Below are 27,368 nucleotides of genomic sequence, written 5' to 3' on the forward strand. Positions count from 1 at the left end.
TGAAATTGGGAGAAAATGAATAAAAGAAGCAATTGGATTCGAAGCTTTGACTGGAATCAATTGTGATAGAGGAAATTAGAAGTTTTGACTGTAGTTTGTGCCTATTATCTTTGATTCATGTTATTATTGTGTGTTCAATAATAGAGTGTAGTGAGTTAAGAAGCAATTGGAGCCAAAGCTTTGATTGAGAGCGATTGTGGTGATACATAGACTAGAAGCTTTGACTGTAGCTTGTATTGCCATCTCAAATTCATGAAAGATAGTTAGAATTTTCCTACTTCTGGAAGTCTTTGCAATAAAGCTCTGCTAAACTTGTGCAAGCATAACTTTGATTGTATAGTATGAAATTGGGAGAAAAATAAAGAAAATAAGCATTTGGATTTAAAGCTTTGACTGGAAGCAATTGTGATAGAGCAAATTAGAAGTTTTGACTGTAGTTTGTGCCTATTATTGTTGATTTGTGTTATATTGTGTGTTGAATAAATAGATCATAGTGAGTTAAGAAGCAATTGGAGTTGAAGCTTTGACTGGGAGCAATTGTGGTGATACATATACTAGGAACTTTAACTGTAGCTTGTATTACCATCTCAAATTCACGAAAAGTAGTTAGAATTTTCTACTTTTGGAAGTCTTTGTGCCCCAATGGTAGAGGTTTTAGAATAGGTTAAAACAAGACTTAGAGCCAAATTGGTACGCTTTTAATCAACCTTTGAGTTAGTGTTGGTTTATCGGTATCGCCATTTCTAGCTGCTAGATAGAAGTGTAGTTAGATATATCATCTTGCCCATTACTTGCTCTATGGGTAAGTGGATTCTTTTCTAAAAGCTAACAGGAAATAATATTGGTAACACCCCATACAAAATCTCTGAACTTCTTGCTTACCTTGAGTTGATCCAAGGAACGGTGAGAAGGGGGATCCTTTTCTTTAAGGTAGGAGAGACTCTGTCTCACACGCTGTGGCTGGTCATCCTAATTTGTGACTGAATTTTTCACAAAATTGTTGGTTGCAAAATATCCACCCAACAGTATACACAACTTGAATTCTATCACCAGACTAGCAGAATTCAAGCTCTGATACCACTAAAGGATCCCCATCAAGACCTGATCTGTTTTTTTTGATTATTTTTGGTCTTTTGAGTTTATTTGCAAGGGTTATGTTTGGAACTTAATTGCCAAGTGATTGTTTGGGTTTTAACAATGAATCATATGCAAGATACAATGTCTTTGATTCCAAAATGCAAATATTTAAAGGTATAATATATATTTTTTAAGTTCTGATATATTTATACCAGCAATAAAAACCCTATATCTGCAATTATAAAAAGCAAGGGATATATACTAGGAAATTGTTTTATTCATTAAATTGCGGAGTCACAAGAATAGGGACATCCAACTTGCTAAGGTGGTGCCAAATGTTTTATTTCTGATCAACAATAATTATTAAAAAGAAATAATGGAAGAAATAATGGAAATGCTAAACTTGTGCCTAGCCTTACAGGCAAGGTTGTCACCTCGGATTGTCAATTCTCAAGAGGAATAAGAAAACTGATCCACATATCATTCCTGATTTTGATGAACCTAAATTTACTATTGATAATTGCTAATACTGAATATTGCACAGACCTCAATGTCAGATCCCGGCGATACGACCTGTAGGAAGAGTGCTATGGCTGGAAGTTGAATGCTATGACTGGCTTAGGAAGCTGCAACCTTTTAAAATCTGCTCATAAATCATCCTGTATCTGCTGCGACTAACTCATAGAGGAAATCTTGCAAAAATTACATCAAACAATGCTCAATCGATCTCCAAGTGACATTTTATTTTTAAATAATTCTAATCTGAATTGACCAAACCCTAAAAATCTTGTTGCTGTAAGAAAACTTGTGAAATCTGCCTGTGAATCATCCATTGTAGCACAAATTAGAACTGGGTTTTCATCCAACTCACAATTCTCCAAGGGTTTTCACCCTTAGAAAATACCTTGCAAGAGCTGCTCTATGAATTTTTTCTGAAATTGATCTCATAATAATGAAATGGTACCTCCTTGTGCTGCATTATTGACTTCAAACCCTAATTGACTCTTTTAGGGTTTCCATGTTATTTAATTAAGTCTATTTTTTTATTGATGTGTTAATGCCCCTCAATGTCCCCCTTTTTAAAACAAATGTTCTTTGTAGGACATCGGTCCTTTTAGTACTTGAATAATTAATTATGAAGTGACATTATTAATCACTTTGTTTTATTTTTTGAATATTAGAGTCTATACCTTTATACTTGTTGCCTTGTTTCCTGTACAATCCAATGCTACAATTTATTTGGGTCTAATGCTTCCAACAAAATATATGGCTCAAGTTTTAATTTGTGAGAAATAATTATGTTAAATTGTTTAAATATTACTCTTGATCATACCAACGGAACGAACCAATTTTTGTGGAAAATGGTGAGAGGACAGCAAGTTATAGCTCAGAATGCTCAAACTTTCTAACTTAAAAGGTTCTTAATGTTCAAAATACAAGCAATCCGAACTTAAAAATGTAAAAAGTGCTCAAAATTTGAACAATCAAAATCAATTTGGTTCCAAGTACTAAAAAATCAAGCACTCATAACTAGATTCAAACATTATGCTCAAAACTTGAGCATACATAACTTGAAGGTTTTGAGTGCTCGAAAAATGAGCATACATAAAGGTTTTGAGTTTTTGAAAAATGAGCATACATAACTTAAGAGGGTTGCGAGTGCTTAAAATTTGAGCACCTCAAACTAACAAAGGTTGGGAATGCTCAAAAATTAAACATTTTAAACTTTTCAAAGCTCAAACTATAATCATTTTTCACTTACAGTATGAAAGATTTGAAGAAACTATTATGACTTGGACTTCAGACAACTGTAGCTATGTACCTGCCCAAGAAGCAAGTCAAATGACGTTTTGATGGTTTGGCTTGGCCTATTTTATTTCGAGTCTTGGACGTTTTAATGAAACAGTAGTTGTGGAGCAGCGTATGGACATCTGTCAAAGTATACTGACACAGATTTATATTCATATAGTGCAGCCACAATTACCTCTGAGACCTAGCATGTGAATAGTTTGACAAAATGTTTCAAATTGTGGTCTTGCGAAGTAAGTGCAATTATAAATTATATACAAATTGAATTGTGCAACGAAGCTGTTAAAGTCTCTGAGTTGATGAATTGCTCTTGAGAACATATTAACATTTTAATCATTGTTGGCATTCTGAATGGATGTGATGCTCGAGAATAAAGGATATACACCCAAGGTTGATAAACAGGGTTTCAGTAATTTTCAAGAAAAAGAAATTGGCAGATACAGAGGCAAGTTCTTTGTCGCTATCCTCGCTGCCTATGCTACGATGGAAGCTTTTGTAACAACAGTGGAATAAGAAACTTTCAAGTTAATGCACTAGCAAGTGTAAAGCAATCATTGCTGGTTACTTCCTGCACGGAGGAATTTGGGAGCTGTTTATTGAACATCCACCAAAGTAAACATGACTATTTATAGTAGCTGCTGCCATAGTAAAATGGCACAGAAACATTAAGAATGCACACAAGTTGTTTGATAGAGTGCCTCACGGGGATGCCGTTTCAAGGAATGAGATAAGATGATTGCACAATATAATCAAGACCAATTTGTCAAAAACAGTTTTACAAATCTTCAAGCATATCATCTGCAGCACTTGTCAGTACACGACCAATGGTTCACAAGTTTTTCCTGCTGAACATGAATATTGAGAAGGTATGATAATGCTTCTCAAAGATGTTGTCACATGAACCAGATTCGACGAAGCCTGCATCAAATGGAATTGTTGTGAGGACTATGGAAATGATTAAGGCACATGTTGCTTGGGAATAATGTGGTTCGAGCCACTTTTAATGCCACATGCGAAATGGTGATATAGAAACAAAAACCGATGCATGTTGCTGATGCAAACATTCACCAAAGTTTAAGAGAAGGGGTCTTTCTTTTGGTCATATATTAGAACCAAAGTAACAAGAATCGGAATCGGATCGGAATCGGTAAGGCCGAATCAAATCGTGAATCAGCCATGAATCGGAATCGAATCGGCCATGAATCGGAAAATTAAAAAAACCCTTGAAATTTAGTGAGTAACTTATTTCATAAACCTTTTATCGCTGATTCGATTCACCGATTCACAAAAAATCGTTTGGCTTGAATCGAATCGCCAAATCGCGTGAATCGCATGAATCGCCGTGATTCTTGGAACTATGATTAGAACTGGAAATACTCTGTTCAACATGCAGTCAGAATATGGAAGCACACATAAAACTGCAAAGACGACATGAACAAAATACTCATAGAATATACAAACGTATGCCGACCATAGAAAGTGCTTGGCTCAAAGTTTTTGGGATCCTATGCAGAGCAGTGGAGTGTTTAAAGAGTTAAAGAAAAAATTCTAAAAATGGGTTCACTAGCAAATGAAGCTGACAAGTGAAAAACCAATCCACAACCTCCGCCAAAATCCAAAATGTGGAAGCATAAGGGTTGCAGCTTGTAGCACGTGGTGATGTGTCATGTCCCCTTTCTATAGTGGACATCAGAGACGATAGAGTTGGCCTATCATTAGAGTCTCATAGGCTGGCAATGGTGTTTAGGGACTCAGTCAGGGTAGACAGTGTTCGGATCTGGAGTTTCAAATAGTAGGAGAGCAGTTAAGAGCAGTTCCTTAATTGTAGGAGTTTCCTACATTTTAGGAGGTGGAGATGGGTTACATTCTTGAGTCTCTACAAGATCATTCTATGATTTCAGTTTTGGGAGATTCAGAGACATTCCTATTTTTTAGGAGTATCCCTATTTTTGAGGGATGGGACTGTCAGTTATTTTAGATTATCCGGCATCAATCACGGGAGGTGACGAGATCAGTTTCACCTTGTAGAGGTTTTTTGGCTATCAGTTCGCTATTTGGGAAATATTTTAATATATATAAATATTCTCCTAAGTTAGCATTTTAATAATTTATAATAAAGCTATTTATATAGCTATTTCAGAGTAATAAGGGGATAACTGATGGATTTGAGCACATATGCCTATGTATGGGGACTCGTTGGAAAGGTCTCGAATTATCATAACCTATTTTCACTATCCGGAGACTATTTAGCACCTTGGGTTATGACAGATTAATAAAGTAATACTTTTTTTAAGTCTGGACACCTTTTATAAGGGAAATATTATTTTATTGTATTTTAATTAAAGTGCAAAGTGGGAATGACCTAATTAGGGTCGATTTGCTTGGTGAGGGGATATAAGGAGATGTAACCTCATTTTATGATTATCTTTTGACATTTTATACATTTGATTGCTTTACGTGAGAGCTCTGGAAGAGCCAGCCGCCATTGGACGCCAATCCATGGGGCAATCTGCAGCTGGGACGTAGCCCTCAGCATTGCAGCGTTTGATCTTGGTAGTATAGAAGAAGATAACTAATGGATTCAGCAGCAATACTCCCAACCGAAGTAGCCATTGAGAGATAAGGAATTGAAGATCTTTACAGACATTGGAGAATACAGGTTCAGCATAGGCATTTTGGAGATTCTTGTTGTTCTAGACATCATTATGAGACCAGCAGGGCTGTAGGCTGAATGTTGAAGTTGTATTTAGCAAAATGTGCACAGGGAGAAGGCGTCTATAGCCATATCTTTACACCAGCAGCTATTAACGTTGTGACTGGAGCAGGTTGACTTGGGAAATTGTCATTCTAGTTCATTATGTTCAATATCATTCATAATAGGAGTACTGGTGTTAATAATTGTTGCTGCAGCAGTTGTATCTATGCATTTATCTCCTTTGTATTGCAAAAGAAAAGCAGAATTATCTGAAGTAAAGACCTGGTACGATTTCAGCTTTGGTATTTTTGTTTGTTGTTATCTAGAGGAAATTAGATCAGTGGAGTTTATGTTTGCTGTGCATAATTTTCATTCTAGAATTAGAAGTTGTTCTTTGAATATTATTGTTCAAAAACCCCAAAAAATTGAATATAAGACAAAAGCTTAGAAATTCAAAAATTGGCATTTATCCGGGCAAGGGTTTAAACGTGGATCAAAGATTACTTTTCCAAACAAGATAGTTATTTGCCTTGAGACTGGTTTGAGATCTTTCAGTGGTATCAGAGCCTAGAACCTGCCAGCCTATTGGAATAGAAATCAGTTCAGTTACAGGCCAATCCCATGGCTAAAAATAAAAAATGGGTGCTCTAAGGTTTCATTTTTGTTAACAAGCACAAGTAAGATGCCTGTTGCGAAGGCATTCAATGTTGCAGTTATGAGCAGCTACCATCAGTATTGTTCTCTTCCTAAGGAGATACGCAACCTCCTTTCCTTTATAGAATTTATGGGTGTACCTGAAGTAGATGATAACTGGGTATCTACAAGCTCCTTTCAGCAGCAAAAAGAAAGAAATGTTAAATGATAATAAAGAAGCCATTGGTCACAAATTGGAAGACATTACAATTAGGGGACAAACCATTAGAGATGTTGGAAACGTGACACCAAGGTGTGAGGCCTATTCTGAAATTTGCAATAGCAGTTCAAATCATGAGGTAACATTTATTTCAAATGGAGGTAATGATGTTGATGATGGTATTCAACTTAAGAATGGGATGACAAGATTAGTATGCAGGTAGTCTGATTTTGAATCTCATAGAAGCCAAGTTGAAGACTTCTTTGAGCCTCTTCTATCTAAGCATGTGAAGTATCAAGATGGAGTGTTGTTTGACGATTGTAATGAAAGCATGGAGGAGGCTCCCGCAACTCTGATTTGGGGCAGCGATAGCTTACACCCTCCTTGTAATATGGTAACTCTTTCACTTGAGAATAGTCATGAAGGCCCGTATGCAAGTGGTGGCCATGAGGTTTTCTATGATAATACACTTAAAGGGGTCAACAATATAACTAGAACACATCATAATAATTCTGAAGTTCATAGCAGCAGTGACACAACTTTGTTACCTCAAGATGTGACATCCTTTGGTCAAGAAGAGAACAATGATTTGTATTCTATATTTGAGGGTACACATGGTACAGGCATGGGACGTGATGATGGGAATGGTACAAGTCATCATAAGCTTGATTTTGTGTACTTTGGGGTAGATGATATAAAACATTGTCAAAGGTTGAATAAATATTGGTTAGATAGAGCTATGCAAGCAAAGATACTTGCTGCCCAAGCAAGACAACATCTCCAAAGAATCAAAGAATGCCATAATCAGATAGATGATGCAAGGAAACAAAGCGAATCATCCATTAGATCTTTATTTCTTCCAACGGAAGAAGAGTCCAGCTTTGATTTGGATGGAACAACAAGTGATACAGAGGGTCAGGATTATTTTGGTGAGTTTGCACAAGAGATTAATCTGGTCATAGCTATTTCAGAGGCATTGGGTGATGAGACTTCATGTCATGATGAGTCTGATTTCTTAGACCATACCCTAGAAATCAGAGTAGTGTGTACTCATAGTGACACTGAATCCCAAGATCGTGATTCAGTTGTATGTGTAGACACATGGGGAGCTGATGAGAGTGAGCATATTGTGGTGGCAACAGTTTCATCATTGACAGAGGTGGTCTCAGAGGTACAAAGTTGCAGTACTATAAATGAGGATAAATGCATTAGTGAATGCATACTGGATACTCCTTATAGCGATGTACATGACTTCGACACAATATCCTACCATAATGCAGATTCAGAGGTAGTACACATGCCTGAGAACTATCATTTTCAGACTCCTCATCGCTTGATTAGACAACTCAAGATTGATGACAGGAGGGTAGACATAGTGGTTGAGCACTTTGATGTTACTCAACAGATGTTAACTACACTCAGTTGGAGTGCTCTTATGACTGATGAGCAGGATAGTGCAGGATTTTCCATGGCAGATTTTCATGCTCTTCATAAGGCTATGGGGATATTGAAGCAGGGCTTATACTATCGTGTTGCGATAGTCCGCTCCCATCTTCAGAGGATAGAGTTATTGACTGTAGGCACTTGACTCAGCAGTTTGGGAGGATTGGTTGGTGGGACTAGCAAACGATTTAGCATTATGTCAAGCAGTTTCCGACATGGGCTATCACATCTATATCACAGAGACTTCATCCACGATCATGGTTATAGGATGATGTGGGTATTAGCAAACATGATGCTTTGGACGATTATTACTTTTGTGGTGGTATCATAGTGGTTGCGGAGAGATATGGCATGATAGAGGTTCCAGTTATCCTTGTTTATACCTGATGGATGGATGCTGGTTCAAATGGTGTTGGAATCCAGGTGTTGTTTTGTTTGATGCCTTGTTTCACAGGGATTCTAATATGTTACCACCTTGGTTGTGGGAACACTCTCATCCAGTGTGGGATCCTGGTAAATTCCTATGCAGTGCATTTGATTGGGCCATCTTTTATGTGTTGCTTCATTTCACACACCCAAGAGTGTATATCAGAGTGGTGCAATGGGAGTTTGTTCATTGCTTGTGGACAAGCAATCTCCGGGAAGGGAGGATTGTCATGTCCCCTTTCAAGAGTGGACATCAGAGACGATAGAGTTGGCCTATCATTAGAGTCTCGTAGGCTGGCAGTGGTGTTTAGGGACTCAGTCAGGGTACATAGTGTTCGGATCTAGAGTTTCAGACAATAGGAGAGCAAGTGAGAGCAGTTCCTTAATTGTAAGAGTTTCCTACGTTTTAGGAGGTGGAGATGGGTTACATTCTTGAGTCTCTACAAGATCAATCTATAGTTTCAGTTTCGGGAGATTCGGAGACATTCTTATTTTTAGGAGTATCTTTATTTTTGAGGGATGAGACTGTCAGTTATTTCAAATTATCCTGCATCAGTCACCGGAGGTGATGAGATCAGTTTCACCTTGTAGAGGTGTTTTGGCGATCAATTCGCTATTTGGGAAATATTTTAATATATATAAATATTCTCCTAAGTTAGCATTTTAATAATTTATAATAAAGCTATTTATATAGCTATTTTGGAGTAATAAGGGGATAACTGATGGATTTGAGAACATATGCCTATGTATGGGGACTCGTTGGAAAGGTCTCGAATTATCATAAACTATTTTCACTATCCGAAGACTATTTGCACCTTGGGTTATGACAGATTAATAAAGTAATACTTTTCCTAAGTTTGGACGCCTTTTATAAGGGAAATATTATTTTATTGTATTTTAATTAAAGTGCAAAGTGGGAATGACCTAATTAGGGTTGATTTTGGTGAGGGGATATAAGGAGATGTAACCTCATTTTATGATTATCTTTTGACATTTTTTACATTTGATTGCTTCACGTGAGAGCTCTGGAAGAGCCAGCCGCCATTGGATGCCAATCCATGGGGCAATCTGCAATTGGAACGTAGCCCTCAGCATTGCAGCATTTGATCTTGTTAGTATAGAAGAAGATAACCAATGGATTCAGCAGCGGTACCCCCAACCAAAGTAGCCATTGAGAGATAAGGAATTGAAGATCCTTACAAACATTGGAGAATACAGGTTCAGCATAGGCATTTTAGAGATTCTTGTTGTTCCAGACGTCATTATGAGATCAGCAGGGCTATAGGCTAAATGTTGAAGTAGTATTTCGCAAAGTGTGCACAGGGAGAAGGTGTCTATAGCCATATCTTTACACCAGCAGCTATTAATGTTGTGACTGGAGCAGGTCGACTTGGGAAATTGACATTCTAGTTCATTATGTTCAGTATCATTTATAGTAGGAGTACTGGTGTTAGTAATTGTTGCTGCAGCTGTTGTATCTATGCATTTATCTCCATTGTATTGCAAAAGAAAAGCAGAATTATCTGAAGTAAAGACTTGGTACAATTTCAGCTTTGGTATTTTTGCTGCTTGTTATCTAGAGGAAATTAGATCAGTGGAGTTTATGTTTTCTGTGCATAATCTTCATTCTAGAATTATAGGTTTTTCTTTGAATATTATTGTTCAAAAACCCTAAAAAATTGAATATAAGACAAAAGCATAGAAATTAAAAAATTGGCATTTATCCGGGCAAGGGTTTAAACATGGATCAAAGATTACTTTTCCAAACAAGATAGTTATTTGCCTTGAGACTGGTTTGGGATCTTTCATGATGGGTTTATTTAATAGACAAGATGTTGATATTAAGTCCCTGACTTTAAACAATAATCTTGTATTGTAAGATAAACATCAGATTAGTGTAGACACCTTGAAAGACTCAGGTGGATCCGAAATATCTTGTCTGGATGAAAAGAGTGGAAAACTTTTCGATGTTCCAATAGTTAGAGATGATTTTCATATACCTATTCAGCCACCTGACCACATTTTAAATTGTTTAATTCTGCTGCAGTCATCTATGCACAAGTCCGATTTCATGACAATACTCAAGTTGGAGCATCCAGCTTCATTGAATATGGCAGCTTATGGCCATTCACATTTAAGGCAATGTGGAGGTTTTAACATCACAATTCATGAAATGACATGATTACAGAATGCACCCAAATAGAATGGTTCCAACATATCTTTGCATGTGCAAAAGGGGCGTACTTTGAAACAGAGTAAATGATTCCATTAGAGCATAAGGAGTTTTATTAAATACTGGAGTTGTTACCACATGAGGAAAGCATAGGCAGGGCACATAACTTCTCCACAGAATATTTCATACAAATGTTGCTTCATTGCAGCAGTGATTACACGGTATCTACAAATTCTTGAACATTCAAATTAATTTTAGTTGATTACCAAAGTAATTTACAAAGAGTTCTCCTTTTGAAATTATATGATTATTGTCACAGCTTAACGGATTATTAAACATACACTTGCATGTTTCCTCTGACCTCCATTCTTTACAAGAATTTCGATCAAGGCATAGACTTTAATTTGCAATTTGCACAAAGATTATTCATATAGCTGGATTCGGAACTGAGAGAAGGAATGGACTTCTCTGATAACATCAGCTAATTTGGAGGTGCCGTGATTTCATCTCTCAGCAAATCTCAGATCTTATTCACAAGAGTGTAATCCCTTTTCACATTAGAGCGGAATGGAACAGCCGAGCTCCTTTATTTCCAAATTCATAAGGTGCAGATTGAATCCACAGAACTCGGACTACACTTCGTATAATATTATTTTCTCAGAAGAATGAGTACTTGCCTGCACAACATATATCAGGATTGTTGAAGGAAATACAAAACATCAGAATACATGTTATTGCGAGTTAATAGATAAGACAAGGAATCTTAACATTGCATTGGCATTAATCTGAAGAATGCCACATTAATGCAGACGATGATTATATTGAAACATTAATAACTGAGTTTCCATAGTGGCGGAATTAATGTTGGTGGCTAATATAAATAATTTGTCGCACCTTGCAGCTATACTAGGCTGTGGTTATTCAGACCTGCAGAATTTTTTCCTTCAGGTATTTCTTGGTAATATGAATGAATGGACTGTTTTAGGGCAGTAAGAATAGATTCTCCAGCTTAATGCAGGTTGCGTTGATTACTTTGATGGATTGGTTGGTAAAAGAGCATTATGGAGATTCGAGTGAAAAATGAAATAATGAAATCATTGAAAGTTGACATGTGGCAGCTAAGGTGTGGGAAGTGTTAAACTTATTGCAAGATGACAAGGCTGTGTGCCAATAGTGTAGAGTCTGTTTTGAGTGGCAAAAATTATCAGCGAAAGATTAAAGGTGGCAGTGATGTTTGCAACAAACATGTGTTAATGAATTGTGAAACAAAGGCAAGCTTCCATAACCAATCCAAGTTGAGGTTAGAGAGGGATGATTCACCGATGTGTACCATTTTATTTATAATTTCAGAAGAGCGTGGATTGGAGGGATGGTTACCATCTTTACTCTCTATATTATATTATAGTAGAGGAGATTGAATATGGATTCGAACATGGAGAATTGAGAATCCCACTATGGTATTGCTCAGTTTTCAGAGTATTTGAGAAGTATTAGTAAATAATATGAAAGAGAAATAAAGAGACGTGTAACATCTAAACCGCCAACTTTGCATGCAACGGAGAAAGTTGTGTCAAATCTAGTAGTGACTGCATAAGCATGGATTTCCTTCCACTGGGAAAGACTCCGAGGAAATTGCATGCAGGAAAAGACGTTTAAATTAAGAGCTATAATTTAAAAGGGAGAGCAAAATTATTCAATATGCATGTGTACTGATTGAATGCATATTTGACTTGTAATAACATTTGCAAAATCTGAAGTATCGATGTGCATAGTGGATTTGATTTTTTGTCCTACCTGTAAATTGCCTTTATACAAATTTCTTGAAACGATAATATCTCCATTATTAATTATGGCTGTAGATAGATTTGAGATGATCATCGACAGGTGTAAAATTGTTTGTCAGTTCCTGGATATGGAGACATTTGGAGAATTTACAGTAAGCCGAATGCCACTCTACTGAAAGGAAACTCCCATTCAGAATAAGTTTGATCCACTATAAAAGGGAACCTTTCAATAAGAACAAATAATTCTATCATCTTAGACAAACTCGATTATTTTGTTTGAGAGGGAGTTCATCAATGAAGATAACTTGCAGATAGAATCACTGATGAGATGCACATGGATAAAGATTACATCATGAGACTATAGATCATTTTACTCAAGGCATTTTTGGTCTTCCCTCAAGTCCAAGAGGGAGTGTTAATGATTGTGGACTTGGAAAAGATGCATTCTATATAACCTTATAAGTATTCAGTTTATTAGTATTGGTTCTCATAGAAAGAAGGGAGTAAAGTGACATCATGCTATGACACTAAGATCTTGGATATTAGCATGGTATGCCTTCCTGGCAAAAGGAGAAGCTAAATGATCTACAATGGTGAATCTTGACTTAGAGGGAGTAGACCATGCTTTATTGATTCCCGAGTAATAAAGAATTTGTAGCAAAGAATCATAAATATCATCTTATAAGAAGGTTATATGTCAGAGAGAGTACCTAGAAGATCGAGTTGACTCACTAGGATCTAGGTTATACAAACTCAGACTGAGTGTACCATGCCAAGATGGTGTATACTCATAAAGTACAAAAGCTTTCATCAAGGTTATGATGGAAAGATATGTATCTATTGTACTTGAGCTCCTCTTTTACCTTATGTCTATAATATCTTTCATTTGTATTTTTTATAAGAAGAGTATATGCTTTGATTTTCTTTTCTGAAGAATGTTCTTGTAGGAAAGAATTTTGGATTCAGAGGAAATCTGACATCTCATCAAGGGAACCTTGAATAGAGCTCAGAAGATTTGATATCCAGTAGGAGTTTGGAAAATCTAAAGTAAGCAACCATCTGATGGGCCTACCTTTATAAACATCATGGCATAGAAGCATTTCTCGGCAAACAATCTTGCAGCATCAGTTTGCAGTAATAGAAAACAATCCTCTAGCACGAATTTGCAGTGATAGCAAATGAGCTTATGGTGTTTCAAATCAGTAGAGGACTACTGGCAAATCTTGAATAGATTCCAGATTGTGTTGTGAAAGAGACATTTTGATGTCTATGAATCACAACTTGGATAAAGAGAGATTATAATTATTCTCTAGACTTTATCCTTAAGTACTTGAAATTAGAAAGCATGTATTCTTATCAAACCTCTCTAAGAGTAATCATCTGAGGAAAGATCTAGGTATGATTGGATTGTTTTGTATTCTTATGATAATTTATATTATTGTCAAGATATTGACTGTTATGGGGCTTCACCATTTGTGTTTGTTATTTAAGAGGTGACGATATCTGAAATAATGAACACTTGTATAAAGACATTATAAGAGGTGACGATCTCTGAGATAATGTTTTGACCAGTAGAGAACTACTGGTAGATTTGGATGAATTTAAGATCATGGTGCGATGGAGGCATTTCTATGTCTATGAATCACAACTTGGATAAAGGAAGAATTTAATTATTCTCCGGATTTTATCCAGTGTACTGGCAGATCTTAATTCATGATCATGTTGTGTGCCTATGAGTCACAACTTGGATAAAGGAAGACTTTAATTATTCTTTGGATTTTATCCCGTGTAAGGCAATCTAGTAATGGGTTGTTGGTGGTAGAATCTAGATCTTGGACGAAATCAAGATCATGTTGTGACAGTGACATTTTTTTTAAAACTCCAAACATCACAACTTGGGTAAAGGGAGAATTTAATTATTCTCTAGTCTTTATGCTGAGTATTGCATTCTATGCAATACTGTTATCACAAGTTTAGGTAATACTTCATATCTATGCAATACTGTTATCACAAGTTTAGGTAATACTTCATATCACAAGCCTTGTCAAACACTTTGTGTTACAAGCCTAGGTGATTTGATAGTTTGTATTACGAACGATGCTTAGTGATTTGATCACAAGCTCCAGTGATAACTTATATTACAAGATTTGTAATATGATGTGTTTTCAGGTATCATTTGTCTAATGATACATCATGCTTGAAATTCAGAAAGGTATAGAGTGTATATCTATGCTAAGTCATCTCTATTGATGTTGCTAGATATGTTTCTATCACTTATCAAGTTAAGAGGGAGTGTTAATTCCTTGTAACTTTGACAAGACAAGTGTCCTGATTTTCAGATTAGTCTTTATATGGGGGCTTGAAGCAAATCATTGTTTTTATATGATATTTTACCTCTTCTATGCTATTGTAGGAATGAAAAGTTGGTCGAGATTAAATGAGCAAGGTAGATATGGTGATGCTGCAATAATTTCTGAGTACCACCCATAGTTACAATTAGAGAACAATTACCATCACTTAAGAGAGTAAATGATGCTTTGACTGTGCTAACAGTCAAAGAATCTCAAGGGAACATTGGGCTCAAGATTTCATAGAGGCGGCAATAGCAATCCAACAATTTGGGAGTTATTTCATTCAATTGCCGAAACTGACCAATTTTAGATTGGTTGGTTGTGATGAGCATCCTTTCATGACACCATGGTTCATAGATGATAAGTTGGCATTAATTGAAGTTTGCAAACAAGTCGTCAAGATTAACAAAATTTGTAGGAACAAGCAAGTTACTAGTATTTAGTTCCCAATAGGTATTGGGAACTACACTTGTGAATCCGATTCAAGCGTCAAGGATATTGAGAGGTAGATTGTCAAAATCAGCCTATATACTTATGACATGTGGTTTTCCTTTGATAGTATAGGTGATGCTGTGAGAGAATTGAGACTTGGTCCTAGTTTCAATCATTTTCCTAATGTTCAGGACTTCTAGAAAAATTGTGAAGATGATTTTGAGGTTTGAAGGAGAGATTTGATGAGGCTTATCGTAAAACAAATAGTTGATTTTAAGCTAGAATTTGATGTGAATAGAATAGAAGATGATGATGTACATACCCTTAGTTTAGTATTAGTCATTGTCTCCTTGGATTTAGTTTGTAATTAGTAAAATTTTGGTCTTTTCAACAAAGTTAGATAATCGACTCTTTTCACATATGTCAATGAGTTCCTAACCACTCTTTTCGCGTATGTCAATGAGTTCCTAACCATGCTCAAGATGCACAAAAATAAGTTAGTTATTAACTTATCACCTCTTGGTAGTCACAAGGAAGTGTGCATATATATAAGGGACTTCTAAAGATTATAAAGAGACTTTTTGAAACTTTGTGATTTGAGTAGCTTTTTTATTTTGAAATAGTGTGACTTCACTTAATGAATACAAAGAAAATTTTGGGAGTTTTACCAAATTTGTGATGTATTTATATGTTTTAATCTCATGTTCGTTGAAGGAGAACATATTTAACTTTCTTGAACTCTACTCAAGTTTATAAAGGCAATGGTCATATCTATTGAGTCTACTTCTCACGTGCTCTTCTTTGGTACCTTCAAAGTGTATATGTGATGTTTGTAAATCAGATTTTCATCGTAGATCATGCTTGTGCATAGTCTCCAGTTTTCAATGGTAAAGCTGAATAAGTCATACTAATGAGATCTTGGTAATTGTTTGTATACTCTATTTTATCTGTAAGTCTTATTCCCACACACCAAAATATGTAATCATACCAGGGAACTGTCAATCCTAAAAACATAGAGGAAGATCACACCCTTGATGTGGTCTAACTAACTATTGTATTCTATTTTTCACAATATTCCATTGGGCACTTTATCAAAAATTCCAAAGTGACAAATTTGTTTACCAACAATACTTAATATTTTTTTTTCAAAACCCAATACCTAACCATCATAAACTGAAAAATTGATAATGCATTTGCCATCCCGATGATGTCTAAATATAGCAAGTGATGTGATAGTCTCCTTAAAATTAGGGAGCCTCTTTAAAAAATAGGAATTGCAATTAAAGCTTTAGGAATGATCCTTGAGAAGCTTCAAGAATGATCTTGAGGTCTCTTGATGCTCTTTGGTCAACTCCTAGTTAAGCCCTAAAATATAGAAGCCTCTCTTAAAAATTAGGAGATTGTCCCAAAGGAACAACTTAGAAAGGTCCCTGCTAAGATATACAACCCCTAGTTGGGTCCCCTTACCACTTTGTTGACTTGCGAGAATCCTTGACTTTTGGTCAACATCTGTTGTAATCTAAACTGCTCAAAGAAAGGATATTTGATTAAATGATACAGTATAATTAGTGACATTGTAATGACTGTCATATAAATATCTTTGATCCTGGGAGTAATACAAATATGAAAACCCATCATTTGGTGGACACATTTCATACACTTGCATGTAGCACCTTGGATTTTTAGGTTTATCCAAATTCTTTGCTATTGTTTTGTAATCATAATCGGTAGAATCTACATAATTTAGCATTAGGATTATGAAAAGTAGGAAAACCATGCTATCCAATAAAAAATATGTTTTTGGGTACCTTTTTTGTTCATACTGAAGAAGATGAGGTTCCAACAAAAGCTAGAGGTCCTTGTGGCAAGAATTATAGTTAGGGAAATAATTTGTGCTTAATATTTTTATTAGATTAAGATTCTACAGTGAAACTAGGGGGACTCACACCCCTCTCAAAACCTCGAAGTACCATCCCCAATATGTTACCGCACTAGGTACTTGGAGTACCAAAGCTCCCCGACCTCTGCCATTCAGCAACCATGCCGCCATTGGGATGGGTACTTGTATTTCTGTTTGAACTTCGATTTTGAATGTTATTATTAGGTTTGCACTATGTTACTATGTTGAATGTTCAATGGTTTTGGTTTGTGTTGTGATTTTGCTATGTTCAAGTATTTCTATTTGGTATGTTATATTGAAACATCATTTCATGTCTAGCATTTCAAGTTCTATATGTATAGTATACGGCAACCCCCATCTCGGCCCTCCGCCACTTTCCCAAAATTGAGAACCTTTGTCCCCCTTGTCTCAGTGTCCTGACGTACCCTAGTGTGATAACCCCTGCTTGGTCTGATCAGAAAATTTAAATTTGGACTAACGGAATTTTGTCAAACAGTTGGCATGTAATCCCTGTATTAAGCTATGATGCCACTGAAATATTCCAACTCTAATAATGCAGCCAATATTACTAAGGAAGTTTTATATAATGTGGGGATCACTTACAATAACAGTTCTTAAAATCAGTGATATCAGATTTAATATTATGTACGGGTTACTGTTTGAAAGCAAAGCGAATAGAATGGAACGAGATCACATAGCATTACACATTATTCAAAGCATTTAAATAAAGTTTTTCAACTCCAAACAATGAAATAATGGAACCTGGAGTATATATTTTCCCGACTTGTGATCTGTTCTTTCCACTGTGGTGACCCGATTGGGGAATGTCCCGACTTGCCAATGCCTGCTGACAGCAACTATGAAACCGTCTGCAACTCCAGCTACTTCCAATGCAACCTGGGATGACCGGCGACAACTTCTACTTCACCCCCGACTGTTAACAACACTCTTCTGGTCTGCACCTCGATTTTCGGTCACTACCCCCATATCTGCACTTAGTCCCTGTTGCTACTGCAGACCTGTTGCATTTTATCTCCTTCACTCCACACGTCTGGTTCTGATGTGGGAGTTCTGTATTATAAATGCCACCATCTGCAACTACCTGGAAGTCACGTGGTATCCAACCCAAACGCCTTCCTAGCTGCTACAGCTCTTGTCTTCACCATATAAATCTATGTTGTATATCAGATGTACTAGTACTGATATTTCCAAAGGTTACAGCTGCTACACTGAATGCATAATGAACTTTCACGGGTGCTAACAAGCTCCACTAAGCTGTACCTGTATTAGCCAATGATCCTTCTGTCACTGTCCAAAAACGAGTAATAGATACTTAACCAATTCTTTAAAGATGAATCTCCAAGAAAGTAGCTGGGGCTACATCCAGCTCTTCCACTTTGCTATTAAGGGTTTGCATCCTTAAAGCAATCATTCACATTCAAGCAACCGCTTTTGAAGCAATATGTAAACATTTTTCATGGTGTCAATCCCAATGTATCTCCATGCTTTTATAACCTTGATATGAGAGAAGACACAAACAACTAGGCAATGTGGGATTAAAAGCCAATTTCATCTTTTAGTCACTTAAGTTACTTTATAACTTTATAATAACATTAAAATATTTAAATAAATCACTTAAGTCACTTGAACTTTAATATCTCTTGAAATACTTGTCTGATTGCCATGCTGTCTGAAATAGGAATCTCTTCTCATAATTCCCCATGTGACCAAATACACTTTCTAAAAATAGAAAGGGTCCACCTCTATTGCAACTAACTTACTATATATAGTAAGTATGGCAAATGGAGTCCAAATGATATTAAACGAAGGCCAAATCCATAAATCTCTGAATTTTGGAGATGAATCAATCCTCAAAAGACCCTTTAACCATCCTCATCAGCCTATGAGGATCCATTATTAGGCTAATCCCTGAAATTCTGATGCTAGCAACAAATGGGGACATTACACCTAGCACCGGTGTTACACTGAGATTTTGTCTTTTCAAATGCATCAAAGGTTTTAGTTTGGAAACAACTGGCTGCTACAATTTATATTTACTACAGGATATCTTTAGTTCTCTGACAATAAGTAGCTTTTATAGGCATGCATCTGCAATCCATGTGTAATTTTGATAAGATTAACTAAGTATGCAATTGAGCATGCATATATATTGTTCACTGAATTTGTCCCTTTTTTCTGTTTTTCTTTTGGTGCATTATTAGTTTTTAATATCATATTTACAGAAGATCTCATATCACTACATTCAACCTAAACCAATCATCTAATTTGATTCCTTTTGGGAAAAGAAAGGCTTCAACTTCATTTATTAAAGATTCTATGCTTCCAAATCCATACAATCAGTTACCAGTTGTGCATCATGTATCTAAGTCTTGCTCAAAGTATAAATCTTTCTAATTTTCATATTTATTTACGAAATGCTTACTTGGTTAAGGCTATGTTTTATCTTCCATCTCTACTTTTATTATTTAGTTATTTTATTACTGACATCAAATTTAGGAATATGCAATGAATGTCAAAAATGTAGCAGCATTTATTTATCAGGTCCTTATGATGGATCTTTACTTCCCATTGGTCCAGAAATCATCATTTATGCTTGTGTGCAATTGATCATCATTTTTATTTTAATGGTCAATGCCAAATAAAATGGCAGACAAGCTAAATTAATATCTTGTGAACTTTGGTTAGATTTTAAAACAGGCATGGTAGGTGAAAATTATAGTATCTCATATGTTGGTATAGAATTCATTTATGGTGCATTTTTCTTGCTATAAAGCGGTTTTGTTTACTTGTTTTGACATCATATTTTGAACAGTGAAACGAAGCTGGGTTTATTGAACAGAATATATTTAACTAATTTCTTTTTTTAACATATAGAATTTTTGACACATGATTCTTTCTATGCTTAATAGGTATGGGAAAAGATCAATCCAAGGTATACTTGAAGATGGTCACCATGCCCTTGCACGATACTATTATAACAATTTTTGTGATGGTTTAAAACAGGTTCGTATGACACAGACTGCGTGCATGATTGGTTTTCTTGAATATTTCTGATGAAAATATAAATGAAATAATTACAAGTCTATGACCATTAGCTCTTTTTCAGTTGTGTAGAAATATTGCTTTGAAAATGTATTATAGGGAGCTTCTTTTCTTATTTGTCTCACAATCTTCAAGCTACAGTTGTATGATTCAATTCACATTCTTTTATTATCGATTGTGGTCTGTTTATAATATCCCACTCCCTTTTGTAATTTTCAAATTCATAGCAAAATACTTGACTGAGTTTTTCAAGGCTTTTGAGTTTTCACAATGTTTTAAAAGTTTTTGTCTTTTTCCTGAATTCTTTGATTAAAATATATACTTGAATGAAGGGAGTTATTTGCTAATAAGAACGAATTCAAATTGCTCAATAAACTACAAACTTCTAGCATTAATTAAGAACTATGTCATCATTTTCAGGCATCCAATATCTGATCAATAATTTTAGAATTCTGCTTTTTTATTTCTGATTTAATCTATCTTCAAAGAGCAGCAATTACAATGATAGTTTGGAAAGAATCCAGCAAATCAAACCCTTTGATTGCATGCCTAAGGTTTGATGAGCAACACCCAAACCAAAACATCCTCCAATAAAACCTGCTTGCCAGTATCAATGCATACAAAATCATACACTAACGGGTCTGACTTGCTGCACTGAAGAACTCATAGCTGAAGCGTTTCAAGAAAGCCACCGTCCCACTGCAATGTGATTAGCTGAAATATGATTTCCTTCCGTATGTCTGGAAATAAATGCCTCAAATTGATAAATCAGCATATAAACCCTATCAAATCTGCCATCCAGACACATCTGTACACTGTAGAAATAGTTAATTGGTATGAAGCTTAATGCAACCCGTATTTGAAATTGCTTGTATATTGCGCCCTTGGGTGATCTTTACACGTGTAGACATTCAAAACTAGGAAGGATTTCATTGTCACTAATAATTTTTGACATGTGTAATCTTCTGGATCTTTATTGACAATGAAATCCTTACTGTGACAATATTCTTGGCGACACCAATTCTCTAATTTGATTCCAACTACCAAAGTTGAGAACAAGATTACTAAAGAATCCTTTAATGAAACACTTGACTGATCAATACATTCAGAACTAAGTAACGAGTCTTCAGATGCATTATGTCAAGCATTTTTGTCAATGGTCTACACATACGGTTTCCTCAATTGCAGTGATGAGATTCTCAAACATTTCCAGCCTTGCATTATGTATGAGACTCAAATATGGTACTCAAGTGCCTATGACCAGCTTTTTATAAAAGAGAAAGAAATATCCGAGGTAAAAAATGTTGCGGAATTATAAAAGAGCCAAATCTGACCTTATTTGCAGCTTCCAGTACTAAAGAAAATCTTCTTCTAGGAAGAAGTATACGAAAAACACAACAATAAAGATACAGTGATTTCACACCAAGAATCCAGCTGAATTCCTTTTCACAGTAGCAGCAATATAATGGACAATTTACAAACCCTTAACAGGATGGAATTTCTATAATTAAAGTACTCCGTATGCACAGGTCATTGCCTGAACTGAAAGTATTTCTTCCTCTTCACAATACTGTGTGTGACTAGAGAGAGCAAATAGACATAGCAGAGATTAAAAATGCTAGGCATTGAAGGAATTTGTTGTTCAACAGGAATTCTCTCCCCTCTATAGATATGCGCTGCCATGAAGATATGCTAGAGACAGCTCCAGACACCAATGAATACCATCCATAATCCGCCAGCTAAGAAAGTGAATGCTCAGAACGAATTGTTTGTACTCAGTGAAAGATCAGTAACTCTGGAGCCCTTTCCAAGGTTGTGGACCTGTAAAATCAAACTCCCTTTCCAATCGCTTGAGCAACCTTTATAGTTTGATAATCAATGTAAGCAAGAAGCTTCTGCACAGGCTCGCAGCTCATTACAAATACTTAGCGGATCCTTAGTTCAATAAGAATACTTATGACATTTAAATTTTAAAAGAAACTGGCCATATGGTAGACGACCAGTATAAAAATATCGGCCCACAAATGAGAATGATACCATCCTTGTTTGCCTGGCTGTCACAGAAGTTGTTGTTTCCTCCTCATCAAATGAGTCCAGCTCCTCTGAAAAATGAATACCTTTTTTGAAGATACTTGTATTTGATCATGAAGGGACTGTGACTTTCGCTACGATGAAATGCTGCTTGCCACCACATGAAATGGGACACGCTGCAATGGTAGCACAATCAGGTGTCAACCATGACTTGTTAAGGATAATTTTTTTTCTGCAACCCGACGAATATGTTTACCGTAGTTATTGTTTCAGTCTCACTAACTCCTCCCTCCAATGGTTCGAAAGGCGACTCCAAATATATTTAGTGACTCACACATATTATCTTTCCTCAAATATTCAATCATTCCACATGATCGACACCTACACAAGTGATGCCTATGCAACAAACCCACCATTACCCTTCAAAATCTGGACTTTGCATTCCTTTCATTGCTTTCTTGTGTCCAATTATGAGAATTACATCACATAATCAAGAAGCCCCGATAGGATTAGGAACGAGAGGGGATTGCTTTTTACTTGCTATAAGCCAAAAATGGCTCCCCGGCTTATGTAATGCCAAAGAAGACAGTAATCTAAGCCTTATGCCTGTGCTCGCCTTGTGCCTGGCCGTATTTCTCTAAAGTAGCTAACAACTCAGCCAGTGCTGTTACAAAGGATTATCAGCTAAAAAACACGCAACGCTAATGTTGTTTGTCTTCTTCAAATAATTTCATCTTGCGCGAAAATGGCTGGTCTCATTGTAATGTTCCCGAACAGAAATAAATGTATTTAATTATTTTTGTGTAACGGGCCGATTGTTTAATTTAACTCGAACCCAAATTTAATTTGTCATAGTAGAGTGTGTTGCCGTCGGCTAATTTTGTACACCCTCGAAAAGCTTTTTCCCGATGGGTATTTAAGCACGGCTCGTAGTAGTTGATAGGTATGCTTTTGGACTATATTTCTCTGTATTGCGAATTCCTGTTTAGGATTCTCTGTAATTCGCCATTTCGGAAGTGAAAGACCTTCCCTATTTGGCTTGCACGGTTTTGGTGGGAATCAACCCTCACCCTACTCCGTCACTGCATGTATTAATTGTTCAAATCTGGCAATTTGGAGTGCCCTCTCTCGGAAAACTTATTAGAAGGATTTGTGTGTTCAAGTCTTATTCTTATATTCAGAATTCATCTAATCTTCCTTCAACATTCCACACTTGTGTATGAACAACATTGTTTTTGTCATCAACTGTGTTTCTTACCATCCATACGATCTGTATTTGCTTAGTCAACCTACTACACAATCCATCCATACAGCTTGCCTATTATCTTACCGTACGGGCTACTGATTACCCTTTGATCTCACCGTATGACTTCTACTGTTGCCTGTATGGGCCTCTAAATCCACCGTATGGCCTTTATAGCCACTGTACGGACTGTCTTCAACAGCGTACCGTTGCCTCTTACACAATCGTACGACTACTTAACAATCACCGTACGACATAGTCTACTCATCGTACGGCCAATAACGTCCACCGTACGAACTTGCTGAGAACTGCTCTATATGGTTCAACACATACCCTACACCATCTGCTATCAGCCGTACGACCAATCTTCTGCCCTCCTGTACACCCAACTTCCATATTCAAGAGATGTTCATGGAATTCCAATGTTTTTGAATTCAGAGAGGCTTCGGAAAACTACAGTGGTATCAGAGCAATCGATCCTGCCAGCCTGTGATCGGTGAATGTGAGTTTATAGCCGAAAGAGAAGGACACATTCTATTGATCGAATGGGTGAAGAACAAGAACGGGAACGAGAACCGGAACCGACAGGTGCCAAACTCATTGCACTTCTGAGGGATCTTGCGCGGAACCAGGCACAGATCACTGATACTCAGCGGCTTATGGAAGAAACTCTCAAAAAGTTGGCGGAAAACAAAATTTTTGGAGAACCGAATGGACATAGCACAGATTTGGTGGCAGGCAGATCACACCCTCACACTGCACACTCTCGACCATCCATGCCGACTTTCCCACCACAGACTGAGACACATCACGGAGAGAGACTTCCAATCTTCGAGGAAATACGGGAGGATTGGCGGAATGCAAATCTTGAAGAAGACATCTCCTACAAGGATTATGCAGATCTAAGAATGAGATATGCAGGAGGTGGAAACAAAGGAGGATATTTTAACGATGACCTAAGGAGAAAATTGAGTAAGGTGAACCTGTCTCCATTTGACGGTTCAGGCTCCATTTTAGCGCAGGCATGGGTAATGAAAGCCGACACCTACTTCCAGCTAAATCCTATGCCCGAAGAAGTGATTAAATTTGCCGCGTTACACTTGGAGGGCGTTGCGCACGAATGGTGGCACCACGGCACTATCACTCTTGGGCATGATCAAATAAAGACTTATGCTGAGTTCACGGAGAGACTAATTGAACGATTTGATGGAAAAGACCTCGAGCTCAATTTCAAAGATTTGGCACAGCTGAGGCAAACGGGATCAGTAGATCAGTTCATCGCAGAGTTTCATAGACTTTCTGTGTTGGTGACAAACATTTCTGAATGAAGGCGGGTCGTTCTCTTTATGGATGGATTGGCAGAACCACTAAAAGGTTGGGTAAAAGGATTCAACCCGTCAACCTTGATGGAAGCAATCAGTAAGCCACAAAGCATGGCGTCGTGGTCAGCATCATCCTCATCCTCTCGGATTCATTCACATCCGAAACCGCCGACGTTCCCGAGGGACAAACCTCCACTCAAGAAGCCATCACTGGATGAAGCATCTCGACAAGAACTCCGAAGAAAGAAGTTATGTTTTAATTGCAAGGGGCCTTGGGAACCTGGTCACCGATGCCTCGGGAAAGGGAAAATTCATTACATCGAAGTGATGTCCGATGAAGAAGATGAGCAGGATCGAGAGGAAACGCCAGTGGAAGACATCCAACCTAGCGATAACATTGACATGGCCAACTTCAACCATACGGAGAGGATTGCCGCTTTAATAAAACGTGGAGGATCCACTGCCTTGGCTGGCAGTCCGAGGTGCACAGTTTTCCGTGTGCGAGGTACCCTTCAGGGACAAAGGGTCACAGTGATGCTGGATAGTAGAGCTACATTGAATTTCATAAATTCATCTTTAGTACAACAAAGAAATCTTCCAATGGAAGCACACGTGGGCTTTCAGGTCAAAGTTGCCGGAGGGACTTTCCTGCCTTGCACGCACCTAGTTCCTCAGCTGAGTATCACGATGGCAAATCACACGGTGACAGAGGACTTTTTTATAGTGGATCTGGCCGACATGGAGGTCATCCTCGGCATATAGTGGATGGAGACGCTTGATGAATACACTCAGAGTTTCAAGCGAATGGACTTCACTTTCGTGGCTGATGGGAAGAAGGTGGTCCTCCGAGGGATGGCAAATGAAGGACCGAAGGAAGTGTTTGCGCATCGGATAGAGGCAATCCTACAGCATGATGATGTTGCGTGGGTTGCACAATGTTTCATCTCGGCGGAACCTATTAAGGGGCACCAAACACCTCCATAGGATAAAGAGCTTCAGGATGTTTTAAGTAAGCATGAAAGGGTTTTCATAGATATTCCTCCTAGCATACCGCCGCATTGAGGATTTGAACATACCATAGAGTTGGAACCAGGAGCGAAACCTGTTATAACCACACCGTACCGCCACCCGAAGAAGTTCAAAGATGAAATCGAATGAACGATCCAGGAGTTACTCGATAAGGGATGGATCCATCCTAGTGCTAGCATCATCAGTTGTGTTAGTCAAGAAGAAGGACGGAACATTGCGTATGTGTGTGGACTATCGTGCACTGAACAAGAGGACAATAAAGAACAGGTACCCCATTCTGAGGATAGATGAGCTGCTGGATGAACTATATGATGCGGTCTATTTCTCAAAAATAGATCTCCATTCTAGATACCATCAGATCTGAATGAGGGAAGAGGATGTGGAGAAAACGGCCTTCCGTTGCCATTACGGACACTATGAGTTCCTGGTCATGCCGTTCGAGCTGACCAACACACCTGCTACATTCTAGTCATGCATGAACTGCATCTTTAACAAGCAGTTGCGTAAGTATTTGTTGGTGTTCTTTGATGATCTTCTCATTTATAGCAGGACGTGGGAGGAGCACCTGAAACATTTGAACAAGGTTCTAAGTATCATGGAAGAGCAGTCCTTGTTTGCCAAACAATCCAAATGTGAGTTCGGAATGACGAAGATATTGTACTTGGGGCATGTTGTCAGTCAATATGGGGTTCAAGTGCATCAGGAGAAGATCCAGGCCATCCTCGATTGGCCTCCCCCGAAATCACTCACGGATCTGCGAGGGTTCTTCGGACTGTGCAGCTACTATAGGAGATTTGTCAAGGGTTTTTCTTAGCTCAACGCATCTTTAACAGATCTGACGAAGAAAGGGGCTTTCCAGTGGAATGAAGAAGTGCAACTCACATTTGATAGGTTAAAAGAGGCCATGAGCAATTGTCCGGTGTTGGCATTGCTCGACTTCACCCGACCATTCATTTTGGAATGCGACGTGTTAGGGGAAGGCATTGGAGCAGTTTTGATGCAGGATAGACACCCCATCGCCTATGAGAGCAGGAAGCTTACACCAGCCGAGCGCTTGTATTCCATTTATGATAAGGAAATGTTGGCCATTGTTTACGCACTGACCAAGTTTTGACAGTACCTGGTTGGTGCCAAGTTTTTTGTCCATACGGATCACAACAGTCTGAAATATTTCCTGGAGCAGTGGGATCTGAACGAACGGCAACAAAAATGGGTAAGCAAGGTTCAATCTTTTGATTTTGATATTGAATATGTAAAGGGGAAAAACAATGTTGCTGCAGATGCCTTGTCCCGAAGACCCACCATCTGCTCACTAGAGTAGATCTTAGCCGACTGGAAGGCACAATTGCTGGTGGAATATTCCAAGAATATTTTTGCTTGTGAGATAATGGATGGTCACATCCACGATGATCGTTATAAGGTGGTGAATGATATCATTTATTATAAGGATCGGATCTACCTAGTGCCTGAATCAAAGTTGAAGAAAAAGATCCTGAAGCATGTGCACGACTCCCCTCTGGCTGGTCATCCCAGCTTCCTAAAAACTTACAGAAGTATGAGGGAGAGGTTCTCATGGAAGGGATTGAAAGGGGATGTATTGCAGCATGTCAGAGCATGTACTGTTTGCCAACAGAACAAATCCGAACACACTCTTCTTGCTGGACTGCTATAGCCTCTGCCGATTCCCGAACATAAGTGGGAAAGTATATCCATGGATTTCATAATAGGTCTTCCCAA

General features: G+C 37.5%; 1 protein-coding gene across 2 annotated transcripts in view; it reads left to right on the forward strand.

The window, feature by feature from the left end:
- Window positions 1-27,368, forward strand: part of LOC149552390 (phosphoinositide phosphatase SAC7-like) — a 197,352-nt gene that overhangs the window by 141,250 nt on the left and 28,734 nt on the right. For both annotated transcript variants that reach the window (XM_089787934.1, XM_089787933.1), the window contains exon 18: window positions 19,874-19,967. In XM_089787934.1, coding sequence (XP_089644060.1) covers window positions 19,874-19,967 — 94 coding nt within the window. The remainder of the gene's footprint in view (window positions 1-19,873; window positions 19,968-27,368) is intronic.

Source organism: Cupressus sempervirens, chromosome 6 (assembly GCF_028749045.1).
Source record: "Cupressus sempervirens isolate cs-2001-9-10 chromosome 6, ASM2874904v1, whole genome shotgun sequence".
Lineage (NCBI taxonomy): Eukaryota > Viridiplantae > Streptophyta > Pinopsida > Cupressales > Cupressaceae > Cupressus > Cupressus sempervirens.